This window comes from Heterodontus francisci, chromosome 8 (assembly GCF_036365525.1).
Source record: "Heterodontus francisci isolate sHetFra1 chromosome 8, sHetFra1.hap1, whole genome shotgun sequence".
In the NCBI taxonomy this organism is placed as follows: Eukaryota; Metazoa; Chordata; class Chondrichthyes; order Heterodontiformes; family Heterodontidae; genus Heterodontus; species Heterodontus francisci.
The window spans coordinates 119,540,138-119,556,252 of record NC_090378.1 but is presented as its reverse complement, the minus strand read 5'-3'; the positions used below and the strand labels follow the sequence as shown (position 1 = coordinate 119,556,252).

The 16,115-nt window shown below is 43.7% G+C and overlaps 1 protein-coding gene across 1 annotated transcript; it reads right to left on the bottom strand.

Moving 5' to 3' along the window:
- Positions 1 to 4,909: 4,909 nt before the first annotated feature.
- Positions 4,910 to 13,197, bottom strand: LOC137373107 (uncharacterized). The gene is made up of 2 exons (XM_068037977.1): positions 6,311 to 13,197; positions 4,910 to 5,177 (listed from the first exon to the last, which is right to left on the bottom strand). Exon 1 carries the CDS (start codon positions 12,836 to 12,838, stop codon positions 11,825 to 11,827), a length of 1,014 nt encoding a protein of 337 aa, XP_067894078.1. The 5' UTR covers positions 12,839 to 13,197; the 3' UTR covers positions 4,910 to 5,177; positions 6,311 to 11,824.
- Between the last annotated feature and the right edge of the window lie 2,918 nt (positions 13,198 to 16,115).

The following is a 16,115-nucleotide window of genomic DNA, read 5'->3' as shown; positions in this document are numbered from 1 at the left end:
TGGACCCCACATCCTCCTACGTAAATGCAGACTCTAGAAGCACCCCACCAGAATTGCTAACATCATTTACAGGAACCTGCAGCGATAAAGAGAGACCTCTAGGGGAGGCACAGAAACCATGAGGGTGATGCCTCACCTAGCCAAAGTGCCACAGGAGAATACGGTCAAGTCTGCACAACTACCTACAGGTATGAGTGTCTCAGAGAACAAAGGGCAGATTAACAAAGAATTTTCCCTTACAGTCAGAGAAAAAGGGAACCAAACATCCCCTGAAGTCATTGGGCATTGGGCAAACTGAAGAAAAGCTTCCCCAAAGAACCACCTGGTTGCTGGGATGCCAAAAAGGGGAAATTAAAGCAGCACCCAGAAAAGACAATTTTATTAAGCTTTAAGATTTATGAATGCATGGAAATGAATGAGCGAAATACATGGTTTTCTTTCTCTCGCACCTTTTAATGAAATATCTTTTTTTCAAATCGCATTTCATTCCCCAGGGTCTGAAGGTGTTGTGCAGGCCCCCACCAGCCAAGAATGAGGCACATAAATTTTGCCACATGGACATTAAACTTCAAATTGTTGCTGGGAAGAAAAGAGGGTCTATTACAAGGAATTGCCAGGCCCCTAGCCGGAAAGACTAGCAGACAATGTTGGAATAAAGGAACCTGTCCCTCCTCCCAGTACACAGAAGACATGATCAGACCAGTTTAGTCATATGACGAACTGGCTGTTGCAGGTTTTGAACTCGCCACAGAGAATCTGAAGACAGAAAGCTGCTGGCTCCTGGATTGGGAACATCTCTATCTTGTCTCCTCTCATCTCATTCTCCCCAGCTTTGGAATCCATTGTAGACAATGGAACCCTAAAAGAGAGAAATGTCTCCTACAGGGAACAAGGTTTAAGAAGAATACTGGGCCCCAACGAAAAGCAAGAATTACCTCCAGCAAGAACTGCCTACAAAAGGACTCTACAGTGAGTTTGAAGCACAGTAACAAGAAACTGTTCAGAGATTGCCTCAGACCTCTTCACTTTATCTTTCTTCTGCTCTTTTCTGTCTCTATTTGCATGTGCATATCGCGTATGCATGCTAGCGAGGGGCGCAGCGTGTATCCGTAGGCGTTAACCGGATTAGAGTTCAAATTTAAGTTTTAATAAATTTCACTTCTCTTTAAACCTAAGAATGCCTGTTTGTGTTCATTTCTTTGTCTTATAATTGGAAAGCGGTGAACAAGGATTCACCAAGAGGGAGCTCAAAACACAGTGTGTTTCAAATTAAATCCTGCTGCAGTAGTCCAGGTGAAGGTTGAAAAGGAGCCCTCGACACCTTTCTCACTTAGTCATAACAATGTATACAAAATAACAGTAAAATATAAAGCTGAACATGAATTCAAAACAATTGGAACATAATGGCAATCATAAACTTTTTTCTAATTTCTTGCAGTTGTCCTTTGTTGAAGATAAGTCTGATTCTGTGCCTGCAGAAGAGATTGAAGAACTGGAAAAATAAGAGAAGGCAGGAAAGGTCTGCTAAAGATCTCAAGGGCTATCCCACTACTGAGTGGTAGATCACACCTGCATAAAACGTTTGTCTCCTCACAGTGTAATCCTGCTTAGTGTATGCATCAAGGTTCCCTCTTTGGGTGCTCTGGGTAGTGTCGAGCACGATTGCGTTTGCAGCCAAGCCAGTTCGTCTGTGTTTGGAATTCTCAGGAGAAGGTCAAGGTTCGCAGGGTACCAAGCACGGACCAACTCTGAAAAGCAGGAGAAATGTACATTGGTATTTACACATACATTTTTATCGTGTTGATTGGATAAAGCATCCAACTATAATCTAGATGTAGAATTATGAATGGCTGAGAGTAATAGGATTAGAATTTGTTGCAAGGATTCAGAATGTATCACAAACCCACAAGTGAAAAGTTTGAAGGTTTACACCATTATTGCATAGGCCCAATAACTGAAAAGAAAAACATTTTAAAATCCATTCTCAGGATATGAGTATTGCTGGCACAACCAGAATTTATTCCCTGTCCTTAGTTACCCCCCCCCCCCCGAGAAGATCAGTACTGGCTGCCTTTTTCGTCACAGTTTGATAGAATTAGGTGGCTTGCTAAGCCTCTTTAGAGGGCAGTTAAGGGTCAACCATGCATGGGCCAGGCCAGGTAAGGATATCAGGTTTCCTTTCTTAAAGAACATGAATGAACAATTGGGTTTTTACTCTGGTCCAACAGTTAAACAGCTATTGAGTTACCACTGCAAAACATTGACAAACGTCATTCTTCCTTCATTGTTGGGTCTGAATCTTGGAATTCCCTACCTAATACAAATGGGGAAACACCATCATCAAAAAAACAGCAGCGGCTCAATGATAGGGCCTGTCCCACCACCTTCTCAGGGCAATGAGGGATGAACAATAAATGACAGCTTTACCAGTGATGCTTGTATTCAGAGAATTTTTTAAAACTCTGACTGGAATATCATTCCACAGGCACTGGGAATCCTCACCTAATGAGGCCTTCTGCTTGGTGGAATCTGGACAGTGGGAGTTGACAGGATTTTTAATCATGAGAGAATCACAGCCATGAAGGCTGATCCTGTCTTCAACTTTTTTCTGGTTTTCACCAGAAAAGGTGGTGGGGAGGGTGTCACTGATTAGCACATTAGGTGCTGAGGACCCCATTGAATTTTCCTGCTTCATCGTCAAGGTGCTCTGCAGCCAACTGAAAAAAGATGGTTCTTGATTTCAGTAAAATAAAATGTTTAATGCATTGTTGAATAATCAATTTGAATTACAATGAAGAAACCAGAATAATGCTGATAAATTCTGAATTATTTTTAGTTAAATCCACAATCAACTCCAGATTTTTACCTATGACACAATATAGCTTTTCGAGGGATTAGCTGACATGAGCCACTAAACTGGAGGAGGCTTTATGCTTTCATTAGGTGCTGACAAATAGCTTGTTACTGAGTAATGTGAAGCTAAATGACTCCAAGTTGGATCCTGCTGAGTGCAGTTGGGTTAGTTCAATTATAAGAATCTGGATTTTCCCAGCTTTTTGTGAAATCAGAAGAAAATATAAATCTGCTGGCAGAGGTTTATGTATCTTTTGGGATAGATTTATCAAATTGAGACAATTTTCACCCCTCACCTCGATCTTGTGAAATGGTCTGTGTGAACTGAGAATTCTCTGGAGGTTCTGTTTCCAGGGTCTGATTGGATGAGGCTCTCTGCAAAATAACAGGTGTCCTATCTTGGTCAGTAACATGAAGAAATAGAAAATTAATTACATTTCATGAATATATTTTATAAAAAGTGCAAAACCTTTCTAAAAGGCAAGGTTCGCAAGTGTTCTGTCTCAGCAACCTCTTCTCAAAGTATGTGAGACAAGGCTTCAATATCATCATCTTCAAATTTGGATACTAACCAGGAATAGCGTAAGAAATCACAGCTTGTCTCTGGACTAGGATCATTTGAATTACCAGCGGCTTCTCCACTACGTAAAGACAATTTTTCCCTCACCAATTCTATCTGTCTGATTTCACTGTCTTTTTGTGCTTGTAATTCCTTCTCAAACTTTTCCCTCTGGAAAGCACTCTCTCTCTCCCTCTCCTCTCATTCCTCCTTTCTCACCTGAAATTCTAATTCAAAGCTGTGGTTGTTCTCCTTTCAGCAGAGAAGGTGATGTGAAGATTTGATACAGGCTGTAAAGGCTGATTAGATCAGTAATAAGATGAAAATTCTGACCATTCGTTGCCTTTATACACCCACTCTGCTGTATTAAAAATTCCCATTTCATATCTTGCAATGGACTGATTCCATGTTTTCAATCAAAGAGGCTTGAAATAATTTTTCCCAACATAAAATATACGAGTGGGTCATTAAGTTATATGGCCTGCGTGTTACCCATGTGACCAATATTGTTTAGATTTGAATAGTCATTTTTGAATCAGTCACATGGTGACAATTCTATTTTGGACTGTACCTTTCTCCACTCCTATTTTTCATTTGCTCTCTTCCCATCTTTGAAACTTCACGTGAGCCAAGGCCAAGGAAGAAAAACTGTTCAAGGACTCTGCTATTATTACTCAATTAACTAACAGGAGGTGCCTGTGGTTAGCTACACACTAATTGTAGAACCCAGCGTTCAATCTGTACCTGCTTGGGACATTGTTGCAATCAGGTACAAGGATGGGGAGAAATCAGAAATTAATAGATTTCAGCTCATTCCCTGAATAAGGGTATGAGTGTGCCACACCTTGGTGTGGCCTGTACATTTAATGAGTAATGTCAGCAAAACTCAAACAGTATTGCAACATTCCAAAAGAAAGTTGAAATGATGGCCAAAATACTCAAGAGACAGAAAAGATATCAACAATGTGGAAATTAGACATTGCGAATTAGCACTAATAGCAGCCACACCGCCATCTTCAATATGACTAGATGGCAACAAATGGTCTGAGGTAATTTTTTTCTTAAATACAAGAGGAACTTTTTTTAAATGTCTGTGAATATATTGACCGAAGCAACAGCCATTGAGCAGCATGAACATGACTAATAGAAACAATCCATGTACTTACCAAAGTGCTTTGGTACAGATCGTCATCCTCTTGCCTGATTCCGATGTTATCGTGGCCATTCTTCTGCCTGCACCCAGGAAATGCCACTTTTGAAATGCAGGCAGTCACTGAGGCCGAACACTTGAGAGCCCAATTGCCGGAAGTTGTTCTGACAGAACACTTCTGAATCCAACTGCAGACGGCTGCGAAGATGGAACGCCTGGGAACCTTGGGAGTGTGGGACGATGATGATGATGATGACGACACACTACTCAGCGAGGATGATACTCCCGAGGAGACAGTGTCCACAGGGCGAATGGGTGAATGAGACGATACTTCAGATGACTGCAGAAATTTATTTTTGATAAAGTGTGTCAATGATTATATCTCAGAAAGTTCCCTCTTCCCAGTTACATCTATTGTGCCATGAAACTCCCTGGCACTTACCACACCCCACCCCGCAAAAAAAATGGAGGCATTGTGGATACAACAGCTTGGTCTTGAGAAGGGGAAGTAATGCATGATTCCATGATAGTTAAACTGTGAAATCTTTCCATTGGTTTTCCTCCCTCGCTCAGCCAAAGTCTGCTCCGAAGAATGATGCCGCCATCTCACATCCACTGGTTGATAAGCCAACATTGACAGTTCATCATTTAGCACGTTTGTAAATTACCCAGTTAGATTGTTAGCACATGGCATGCACAAATTCATCACGGCCATTACATTTGAATACTTATGCTACTGTTTTAACTCTAAGTTATCAAATAATCCCTTTGCTTTTCAGTTGAACACTCAGTATTTGAACACTCCTATATCTATGCAGATATTTACTTGCCTGCCTCACCCAGTTACTCATTGTAACTTTGCAGCATCCACCTATATAGGATGAAGTTAAAACATATCCTGTGGTGCTGCTGGGCTTGAACAAGTCAAGAAAGAGCATGAGTGCAAAAAAGTATTGGTGAGCTTGCCTGAATGAGAAAGCCAGCCAGCGCACATGCAGGCAAGAGCTCGAGAGACAGAAAGAGACAGCAAGAACTAGAAATAGAGAGAGTTAGAAGTAAGGAAATTAGGAGTCAAATCACTCAGTTCATTCTAATGCAGCTCTTACCAGGTGAGTGCAGAATATTGGTAATGAAGAAGCAATAAAGGCACTGAAGAGGGGGTGTATAAGGACCAAAAGAGGAGAATCCATAAATAGGGAGGGTATTTTAAAGCAGAAATAGGACCCTAAAGATGCAGAACAGATATAATAATGGTTAACTGAACTGCTAAAAGACTGAATTGCTGAAATTTCCAGGGAACAGGTGAGAGACACTTTCTACTAAAACCAATGATACCAGCTTACTGATAAACTTCCAGGAAACACCACCCTTCTGTAGAGAAGATGCTAAATAGCAACTAAAGGTCAACTATAGAAAAAACAAAGCCTGCATTCAAGAGGGAATCTGGTGTGCATGCAGGGAGGTGTATTACGTTGTTGCGATTTGGGCAGCAGTTTACTAGATTTGATCCCAAAATACCGTTTTTGATGGACTATGCACTTTAAGCTGCTACAGTCACAGCCCAGGTGCTAACTTTATGGTCAACCATGAAGTCATTAATGATCTTTAAAGAATTAAAATTAAAGATTTTGGTTATTAGTGTGACAATATGTTTTAACACGCAAAGCTTCCTTCGAACATATTTAAAGGATATAAAATATTACACAAAACAAGCCAAGCTTGTATTTCACATAAATCAAATCACTGACCAAGTCCATGTTCTCCCCCGAGCTCCCGCTCTGAGGGGATTTCGGCTGGTCACTGCTCTTGCTTGGAGTGCTGTCTGTGACATCTGTCCCGTGAAATAGCCGACATGAGGGAAAGGGATTCATCAGCAAAAACACTGAAAGAATACTAAAGTTGCTACGCTGTACAGAAAGAGTTTACTGCTGATTCAGGTAGCACTTGGTAGTTGGTCACTCAACAATGGCCCGATATAATGAATAGTTTTTGCAATTTATTAGAATCACCTGCTCGATTCCATCCTGGGCCTGTAATGCAACTTATTGAAATAAAAACAGAAAATGCTGAAAATACTCAGGAAGTCTGGCAGCATCTCTGGAGAGAGAAACTGAGTTAGTGTTTCATGTCTGTGATCTTTCATTAGATCCCATTTATATTTTGATCACAAAGAATTACATTTGAAAAAGGTTCTGTCAGAGGTAGTAACAGTAATAATAACTTTATTTATCTCGCTTTTATCAACATCATAAAATTGTCCAAGATGCATCACAGGAGTGTCAGGCCATAAATTTTGTCAGCCGGTCACATGAAGATAAGGTATATTTTTATGTTAACAGCATTTTGGAATCTGGCAATGCTTTTGTATAGAACTGTCTGCATTAAGGCAGTAAAGTTTCAATGTACAGGTATTTGATTTCTGTGCCTGATTGAAGTAAAGACCTGCTCAGGTTAGGGAAAAAGAACCCAACCCAAACCAGACGGAACCACAGTGGACCCGAGCCCGACCCGGCCCCAGTCCCTCCGATTTTGCCCCAAGCCCGACCCGAGCCCGACTCGACTATCCCTTTACTTACCTTCCGACTCGGAACGTCCAGGAAGCTGCAGCATGTGTGTGATGGCATCATGGAGACGTCACTCACTAACTGCACACACTCAGTTTCCCTGCTTGACGTCCCGCACTCCCAGCTCAGGTACGTTTTATTTAATTTTAATACTGACCAGCAGAGCAATAACCATCTGTGTCCGGCCTGACCCGGACACGGACCCGAACCCGGCCCGACCTGAGCCCGAAAGCCGGACCTGGAAGAGGGGCCCAACCCGACCTGAACCCAACACATGTCGTCGGGTCCCGGTCGGGTCACAGGCCTTTACATTGAAGTCCAAATCATTGATATATCCTGCAAAAAGCAAGGGACCTGGTACTGAACCCTGCAGAACCCATTTGGAAACAGTCTTCCAGTCACAAAAACACCCATCAACCATTATCCTTTGTTTCCTGCCTCTGAGCCAATTTTGAATCCATCTTGTCACTTTGCCTTGGTCCCCTGGGCTTTTTCTTTCATGACCAGTCTGTCATCTGGGACTTTATCATAAACCTAGGTATAATCCATATAGACTACATCAAATGCACTACCCTCATCGACCCTCCTTGTTTCCTCTTCAAAAAATTCAATCACGTTAGTCAGACACAACCTTCCCTTAACAAATCCATGCTGAATATCTTTGACTAATCCATGTATGACTAAATGAAGATTTATCCTGTCCCTCAGAGCTTTTTCCAATATTTTTCCCACCACCGGAGGTAGGCTGACTGGCCTATAATTACTCGGTCTATTCCTTTCTCCCGTTTTAAACAATGGTACAATGTGAACTGTCCTCCAGTCCTCTGGCACCACACCTGTAGACAGAGAATATTGGAAAATGATGGTCAGAGCCTCTGCTGTTTCTTCTCTTGCTTCATTTAACAGCCTAGGATGCATTTCATCTGGGCTTGGTGATTTAACCACTTTCAAACATGTTAAATCCCTTAATATCTCATCTCATTATATTAGTTTTATCTAACATTGCACACTCCTCCTCCCTGATTGCAATTTCTGTATCATCCCTCTCTTTAGTGAAAATAAATGCGAATCCTCCTCCTTCATCCACAGGTTACCCTGGTGGACCCAAATAGGCTCTACTCTTTCTTTCATTATAATCCTGCCTTTCTGTATTTATAAAACAACCTTTAGTTTTCTTGATTTTATTTGACTTGCCAATTTTTTTCATGCCCTCTCTTTGCTTTCCTAATTTCCTTTTTAATTTCACCCCTACACTTTTTATACTCCTCTCGATTTTCTGCCTTGGTATCTGTCATTAATCTTCCTGTTTTACTTTATCCTCTCCTTTCAGCCCCTTGACATCCACAAGACTCTGGATTTGTTAGTCCCACCCTTTTTCTTTAAGGGAACATATTTCTTTAAGGGCGGCACAGTGGCGCAGTGGTTAGCACCGCAGCCTCACAGCTCCAGGGACCTGGGTTCGATTCTGGGTACTGCCTGTGCGGAGTTTGCAAGTTCTCCCTGTGTCAGCGTGGGTTTCCTCCGGGTGCTCCGGTTTCCTCCCACATGCCAAAGACTTGCAGGTTGATAGGTTAATTGGCCATTATAAATTGCCCCTAGTATAGGTAGGTGGTAGGGAAATATATAGGGACAGGTGGGGATGTGGTAGGAATATGGGATTAGTGTAGGATTAGTATAAATGGGTGGTTGATGGTCGGCACAGACTTGGTGGGCCGAAGGGCCTGTTTCAGTGCTGTATCTCTCTCTAAACTAAACTTGCTCTGAACCCTCACTATCTCTTCCTTGAATGCCTCCCACTGATCCAGCACTGATTTACTTTCAAGTAACTGTTTCCAATCCCATATAGCTAAATCACATTTCAGCTTAGTAAAATTAGCTTTCCCCAGTTGAGAACTTTTATTCCTGGTCTGTCTTTGTCCTTTTCCATAACTATTCTAAATCAAACTGAATTATGATCACTTCCATCAAAGTGCGCCCCGTCCGATCCCCCTTCCACCTGCCCAGCTTCATTCCCTAAAATTTTGTCCAGTCTCACAATCCCTCTTTTTGGACTTGATACATACTGGATAACAATGTTCTCCTCAATGCATTTGAAGAATTCTGTGACCACTGAGTCTTTCACATAAACTCTACCCCAGTTAATATTGGGGCAGTTGAAATCCCCCACTGTTTAATTGTTTTTGCAGTTCTGAAATTTGTCCACATATTTGCTCTTCTCTCTCCTTCTAACAGTTTCAGGGTCTATAGCACACTCCCAGTAGTGTGATTGCCCCTGTTTTGTTCTTCAGTTCAACCCATATGGCAACATTTGTTTATCCTTCTACCATATCTTCTCTCCTCACAGCTATAATTGTTTCTTTAATCAATATTGCAACTCACCCCCTCCTGAGATATCCCCATCTCTGTCTCGTCTGAAAACCCTGTAATTAGGAATGTTGAGCTGCCATTCCTGCCCTTCTTTCAGCCATGTCTCAGTAATAGCTAAAATATCATACTGCCATGTGTCAATCTGTGCTGTCAGCTCATATGCCTTATTTCCTCAACTTGTATTGAAGGATATATTATTTAGCTCTGTCAAACTCCCTTGTTTATTTTCTAACCTTCGTTTTCTCTGCCTTCCAAAGACGCTGACTAATTTACTGCCTTCCATTTCGAACTTTTCTTCTCTCTCTTCTGAATCTACTCTCAGGTTCCCATCCCTGTGCTCAGCTAGTTTAAACTCTCCCCAACAGCACGAGTAAAACTCACTGCGATGATATTGGTCCCGGCCCTGTTGATTTGCAAACAGTCCGTCTTGTACAGGGTCCAGCTCCTCCAGAAGCAGTCCCAAAGCCTCAGGAATCTAAAGCCCTCCCTCCTGCATAATCTCTCCAGCTCTATGTATTCATCAGTTCTATCTTCCTATTTCTGTAATCACTAATACGTGGCACTGGGAGTAATCTGGAGATTAATACTTTTGAGGTTCTGCTTTTCAATCTCCCTCCAAGCTGCCTAAATTCTGCTTCAGAACCTCATCCCTCCTTCTGCCTCTGTCATTGGTGCCAATATGGACCACGACCTCTGGCTGTTCACTCTCCCCCGTCAGAATGTCCTGCAGCCGCTCAGTGATATCCTTGTCCCTGGCACCAGGGAGGCAACATACCATCATGGAGACACCTCTGCAGTCACAGAAGTGCCTGTCTATTCTCCTCACTATCGAATCCCCTCCCACTATTGCTCTTCCACTCTTCTTCCTCCCTCCCTGTACAGCTGAGTCACCCATGGTGCTGTGGACTTGGCTCTGCCTGCACTCCCCAGTGGAACCATCACTCTGACCAGTATTCAGAACTGAATACCAGTTGGAGAGTGAGATGCACTCATGGGATCACTGTCCTGCATGCCTGGTCCTCCTTGTTCTTCTGGCCCTCACCCATTCCCCCTCTGCCAGCACATTTTTAAACTGTAGGGTGACCACCTCCAGAAAGCTCTCAGCCTCGTGGATGCTGCATAGTGACTCCAGTCAGTGCTCAAACTCCGAAACCCAGAGCTCGAGCTGCTGTAACCGGTGACACTTCCTGTACATGTGGTCATCCAGGTCATGAGAAGTGTCCAGGATTTCCCACATGACACAGGATGTGTATTCCACAGGGCTGAGGTTCCCTGCCATGTTTTACTTTCTAGACTATTATCTAGAAACACTTAGAGCTGATCACCAGGTCTCGCTGTCTCCCGCTCCATCACTCTACTGCTCCGTGTTTTGTCAAAGATCAGAATAGAATCTCTTCAGTCATTGCACTGAATTCCCTCAATCCCCAATTCTCCGAGTTAGGTATCTTTTGAAGCAGTACTCCATCAAGCTGGACTTGGTGCTGGGCTGCTGGGTGAGCCTGCAAGCCCCTTTGAGCACTGGCATCCACAGCCATGATGGCAGCAGTCTGAGCCTGTGTGGCAGCAAGCTCAGATTACAATACCACAGTCTGAGCTTCGACTGGAGCACTCAGACATTGGGGTGGCCTCTACTTGTACTGCAATTCACTCATCCATGTCTCTGATACTCTGGAAATGTTAATCTGCTCACTTGTGTTTATATTATTCAAATCATCAGAGGAATTTGTAACAGCAATATAATCATGGAGCTTCAGAGGGCAATGTAACCATTGGAACAGGATGATTTGAAGGGATAGAGAGGAATAAAGAGCCTTTGCTGGCTCCATGTGGTTATTCTGAAATCACTTTTATGTATCTTTGATGTCCTCTGACTCAGTGGCAGTATGAATGGAATGTAGCTGTAGATAAAGTAGAATTAGGATAAGACTTGTGAGTGAAACACTGCATGTTGTATTCATACTGGATTGTGAAGTGTGATGTCCACCACCACCGAATGTTGCAGACTGGCACATTCCAAGGTCCAGGACTACGTGCTGAGGGACGCACTAAAGCTTGGGGCAGCCGCAGCAAAGGCTCAATGGGGAAAGACCACAGTGTAAGGTTCCCCCACCAAGCTGGACTGAGGGGCTGGATCCATGGGAAACCCCTCGAACTGTATCGTTAATATTCTGAATTGTTGTAAATGTAAAACTGTAATTGACATGACAATTGTGAAACGGAGGGGTTGGGAAGAAACTCATGACAGTATTGAAGGAAACTGATCTCCCTTGCAATGTTTGTATTTTTTGGTGCAGTTTGGAAACTGTTTGGCAATGTAATTTTTACAGATTTTTATGAATAAAGTATATTTTGGAAATAAAAAAAAAAAGTACCTGAGTACACAGACTGGATTGTGAAGTGTGATGTACCTGAGTACACAGACTGGACTGTGAAGTGTGATGTACCTGAGTACACAGACTGGATTGTGAAGTGTGATGTACCTGAGTACACAGACTCAACTGTGAAGTGTGATGTACCTGAGTACACAGACTGGACTGTGAAGTGTGATGGACCTGAGTACACAGACTGGACTGTGAAGTGTGATGTACCTGAGTACACAGACTGGACTGTGAAGTGTGATGTACCTGAGTACACAGACTGGATTGTGAAGTGTGATGTACCTGAGTACACAGACTGGATTGTGAAGTGTGATGTTCCTGAGTATGCAGACCGGATTGTGAATTGTGATGTTCCTGAGTACATAGATTGGATTGTGAAGTGTGATGTACCTGAGTACACAGACTGGATTGTGAAGTGTGATGTACCTGAGTACACAGACTGGACTGTGAAGTGTGATGTACCTGAGTACACAGACTGGATTGTGAAGTGTGATCTACTTGAGGACACAGTTTGGATTGTGAAGTGTGATGTACCTGAGTACACAGACTGGACTGTGACGTGTGATGTACCTGAGTACACAGACTGGATTGTGAAGTGTGATGTACCTGAGTACACAGATTGGATTGTGAAGTGTGATGTTCCTGAGTACACAGACTGGATTGTGAAGTGTGATGTATCTGAGTACACAGACTGGATTGTGAAGTGTGATGTACCTGAGTACACAGACTGGATTGTGAAGTGTGATCTAGTTGAGTACACAGACTGGATTGTGAAGTGTGATGTATCTGAGTACACAGACTGGATTGTGAAGTGTGATGTATCTGAGTACACAGACTGGATTGTGAAGTGTGATGTACCTGAGTACACAGACTGGACTGTGAAGTGTGATGTACCTGAGTACACAGACTGGACTGTGAAGTGTGATGTACCTGAGTACACAGACTCAACTGTGAAGTACCAAAACATGGGAGGAGCGAGTAGCCAAGGTACGACAAAAGTTGGGCATGTGGGGGCAGCGATCTCTCTCCATTGTGGGTAAGAACCTGGTCATCAGGTGCGAGGCGCTCACGTTGTTGCTCTACGTGGCGCAGGTCTGGCCCATATCCCACTCCTGCGCCGTGGCAGTCACCCGAGCCATTTTCCGCTTCGTCTGGGGATCTAAAATGGACCGGGTCCGGAGGGACACGATGTTCAAATCTCTGGACATGGGCGGGAAAAATGTACCCAACGTGGCCCTCATCCTGATGACCACCTTCGTGTGCGGCTGCATCAAGCTATGTGTAGATCCCCAGTACGCAAACTCCAAGTGTCACTACGTGCTGAGGTTCTATCTGTCCCCGGTGTTGCGAAGGATGGGCCTGGTCACATTGCCGCGGAACGCACCATGCAGTTGGGCGGCGCCATACCACCTATCCTTCGTGGAGCAGTTTCTGCGGAAAAACACCTTTGACCACCGGTCCATCAGGCAGTGGTCTTCACGGAATGTCCTCAAGGCCCTACGGGAAAAGGAAACGGTGGATCCTGTCGGATGGTTCCCCGAGCAGACCGTCAAAGTCATTTGGCGGAATGCCTCATCACCAGAACTTTCAAACAAGCACCAAGACGTAGCTTGGCTGGTGGTGAGAAGGGCCCTCCCCGTCAGATCCTTCATGCACACCCGAAGTCTCGCCCCCTCCGCACAGTGCCCCCGCGTTGGCTGTGGTGGGGAAGAGACGGTCGCCCACCTCCTCCTGGAATGTGCCTTTGCAAAGCAGGTGTGGAAAGAGATGCAGTGGTTTTTGTCAAGGTTCATCCCAAGCAGCTCTGTAACACAGGAGTCTGTGCTCTACGGGCTGTTCCCAGGGACGCACACCGAGACAAACATCAACTGCTGCTGGAGGACTATCAATTCGGTGAAAGACGCCCTTTGGTCTGCCCGAAACTTGCTGGTCTTCCAGCGCAAAGAGTTGTCCACCACCGAATGTTGCAGACTGGCACATTCCAAGGTCCAGGACTACGTGCTGAGGGACGCACTAAAGCTTGGGGCAGCCGCAGCAAAGGCTCAATGGGGAAAGACCACAGTGTAAGGTTCCCCCACCAAGCTGGACTGAGGGGCTGGATCCATGGGAAACCCCTCGAACTGTATCGTTAATATTCTCAATTGTTGTAAATGTAAAACTGTAATTGACATGACAATTGTGAAACGGAGGGGTTGGGAAGAAACTCATGACAGTATTAAAGGAAACTGATCTCCCTTGCAATGTTTGTATTTTTTGGTGCAGTTTGGAAACTGTTTGGCAATGTAATTTTTACAGATTTTTATGAATAAAGTATATTTTGGAAATAAAAAAAAAAAGTACCTGAGTACACAGACTGGATTGTGAAGTGTGATGTACCTGAGTACACAGACTGGACTGTGAAGTGTGATGTACCTGAGTACACAGACTGGATTGTGAAGTGTGATGTACCTGAGTACACAGACTCAACTGTGAAGTGTGATGTACCTGAGTACACAGACTGGACTGTGAAGTGTGATGGACCTGAGTACACAGACTGGACTGTGAAGTGTGATGTACCTGAGTACACAGACTGGACTGTGAAGTGTGATGTACCTGAGTACACAGACTGGACTGTGAAGTGTGATGTACCTGAGTACACAGACTGGATTGTGAAGTGTGATGTACCTGAGTACACAGACTGGACTGTGAAGTGTGATGTACCTGAGTACACAGACTGGACTGTGAAGTGTGATGTACCTGAGTACACAGACTGGATTGTGAAGTGTGATGTTCCTGAGAACACAGACTGGATTGTGAAGTGTGATGTACCTGAGTACACAGACTGGATGGTGAAGTGTGATGTTCCTGAGTATGCAGACCGGATTGTGAATTGTGATGTTCCTGAGTACATAGATTGGATTGTGAAGTGTGATGTACCTGAGTACACAGACTGGATTGTGAAGTGTGATGTACCTGAGTACACAGACTGGACTGTGAAGTGTGATGTACCTGAGTACACAGACTGGATTGTGAAGTGTGATCTACTTGAGGACACAGTTTGGATTGTGAAGTGTGATGTACCTGAGTACACAGACTGGATTGTGAAGTGTGATGTACCTGAGTACACAGATTGGATTGTGAAGTGTGATGTTCCTGAGTACACAGACTGGATTGTGAAGTGTGATGTATCTGAGTACACAGACTGGATTGTGAAGTGTGATGTACCTGAGTACACAGACTGGATTGTGAAGTGTGATCTAGTTGAGTACACAGACTGGATTGTGAAGTGTGATGTATCTGAGTACACAGACTGGATTGTGAAGTGTGATGTATCTGAGTACACAGACTGGATTGTGAAGTGTGATGTACCTGAGTACACAGACTGGATTGTGAAGTGTGATCTACTTGAGTACACAGACTGGATTGTGAAGTGTGATGTACCTGAGTACACAGACTGGACTGTGAAGTGTGATCTACTTGAGTACACAGACTGGATTGTGAAGTGTGATGTATCTGAGTACACAGACTGGATTGTGAAGTGTGATGTTCCTGAGTACACAGACTGGATTGTGAAGTGTGATGTATCTGAGTACACAGACTGGATTGTGAAGTGTGATGTATCTGAGTACACAGACTGGATTGTGAAGTGTGATGTACCTGAGTACACAGACTGGATTGTGAAGTGTGATCTACTTGAGTACACAGACTGGATTGTGAAGTGTGATGTATCTGAGTACACAGACTGGATTGTGAAGTGTGATGTTCCTGAGTACACAGACTGGATTGTGAAGTGTGATGTATCTGAGTACACAGACTGGATTGTGAAGTGTGATGTATCTGAGTACACAGACTGGATTGTGAAGTGTGATGTTCCTGAGTACACAGACTGGATTGTGAAGTGTGATGTATCTGAGTACACAGACTGGACTGTGAAGTGTGATCTACTTGAGTAAACAGACTGGATTGTGAAGTGTGATGTATCTGAGTACACAGACTGGACTGTGAAGTGTGATCTACTTGAGTACACAGACTGGACTGTGAAGTGTGATCTACTTGAGTACACAGACTGGATTGTGAAGTGTGATCTACTTGAGTACACAGACTGGATTGTGAAGTGTGATGTATCTGAGTACACAGACTGGATTGTGAAGTGTGATGTTCCTGAGTACACAGACTGGATTGTGAAGTGTGATGTATCTGAGTACACAGACTGGATTGTGAAGTGTGATGTATCTGAGTACACAGACTGGATTGTGAAGTGTGAT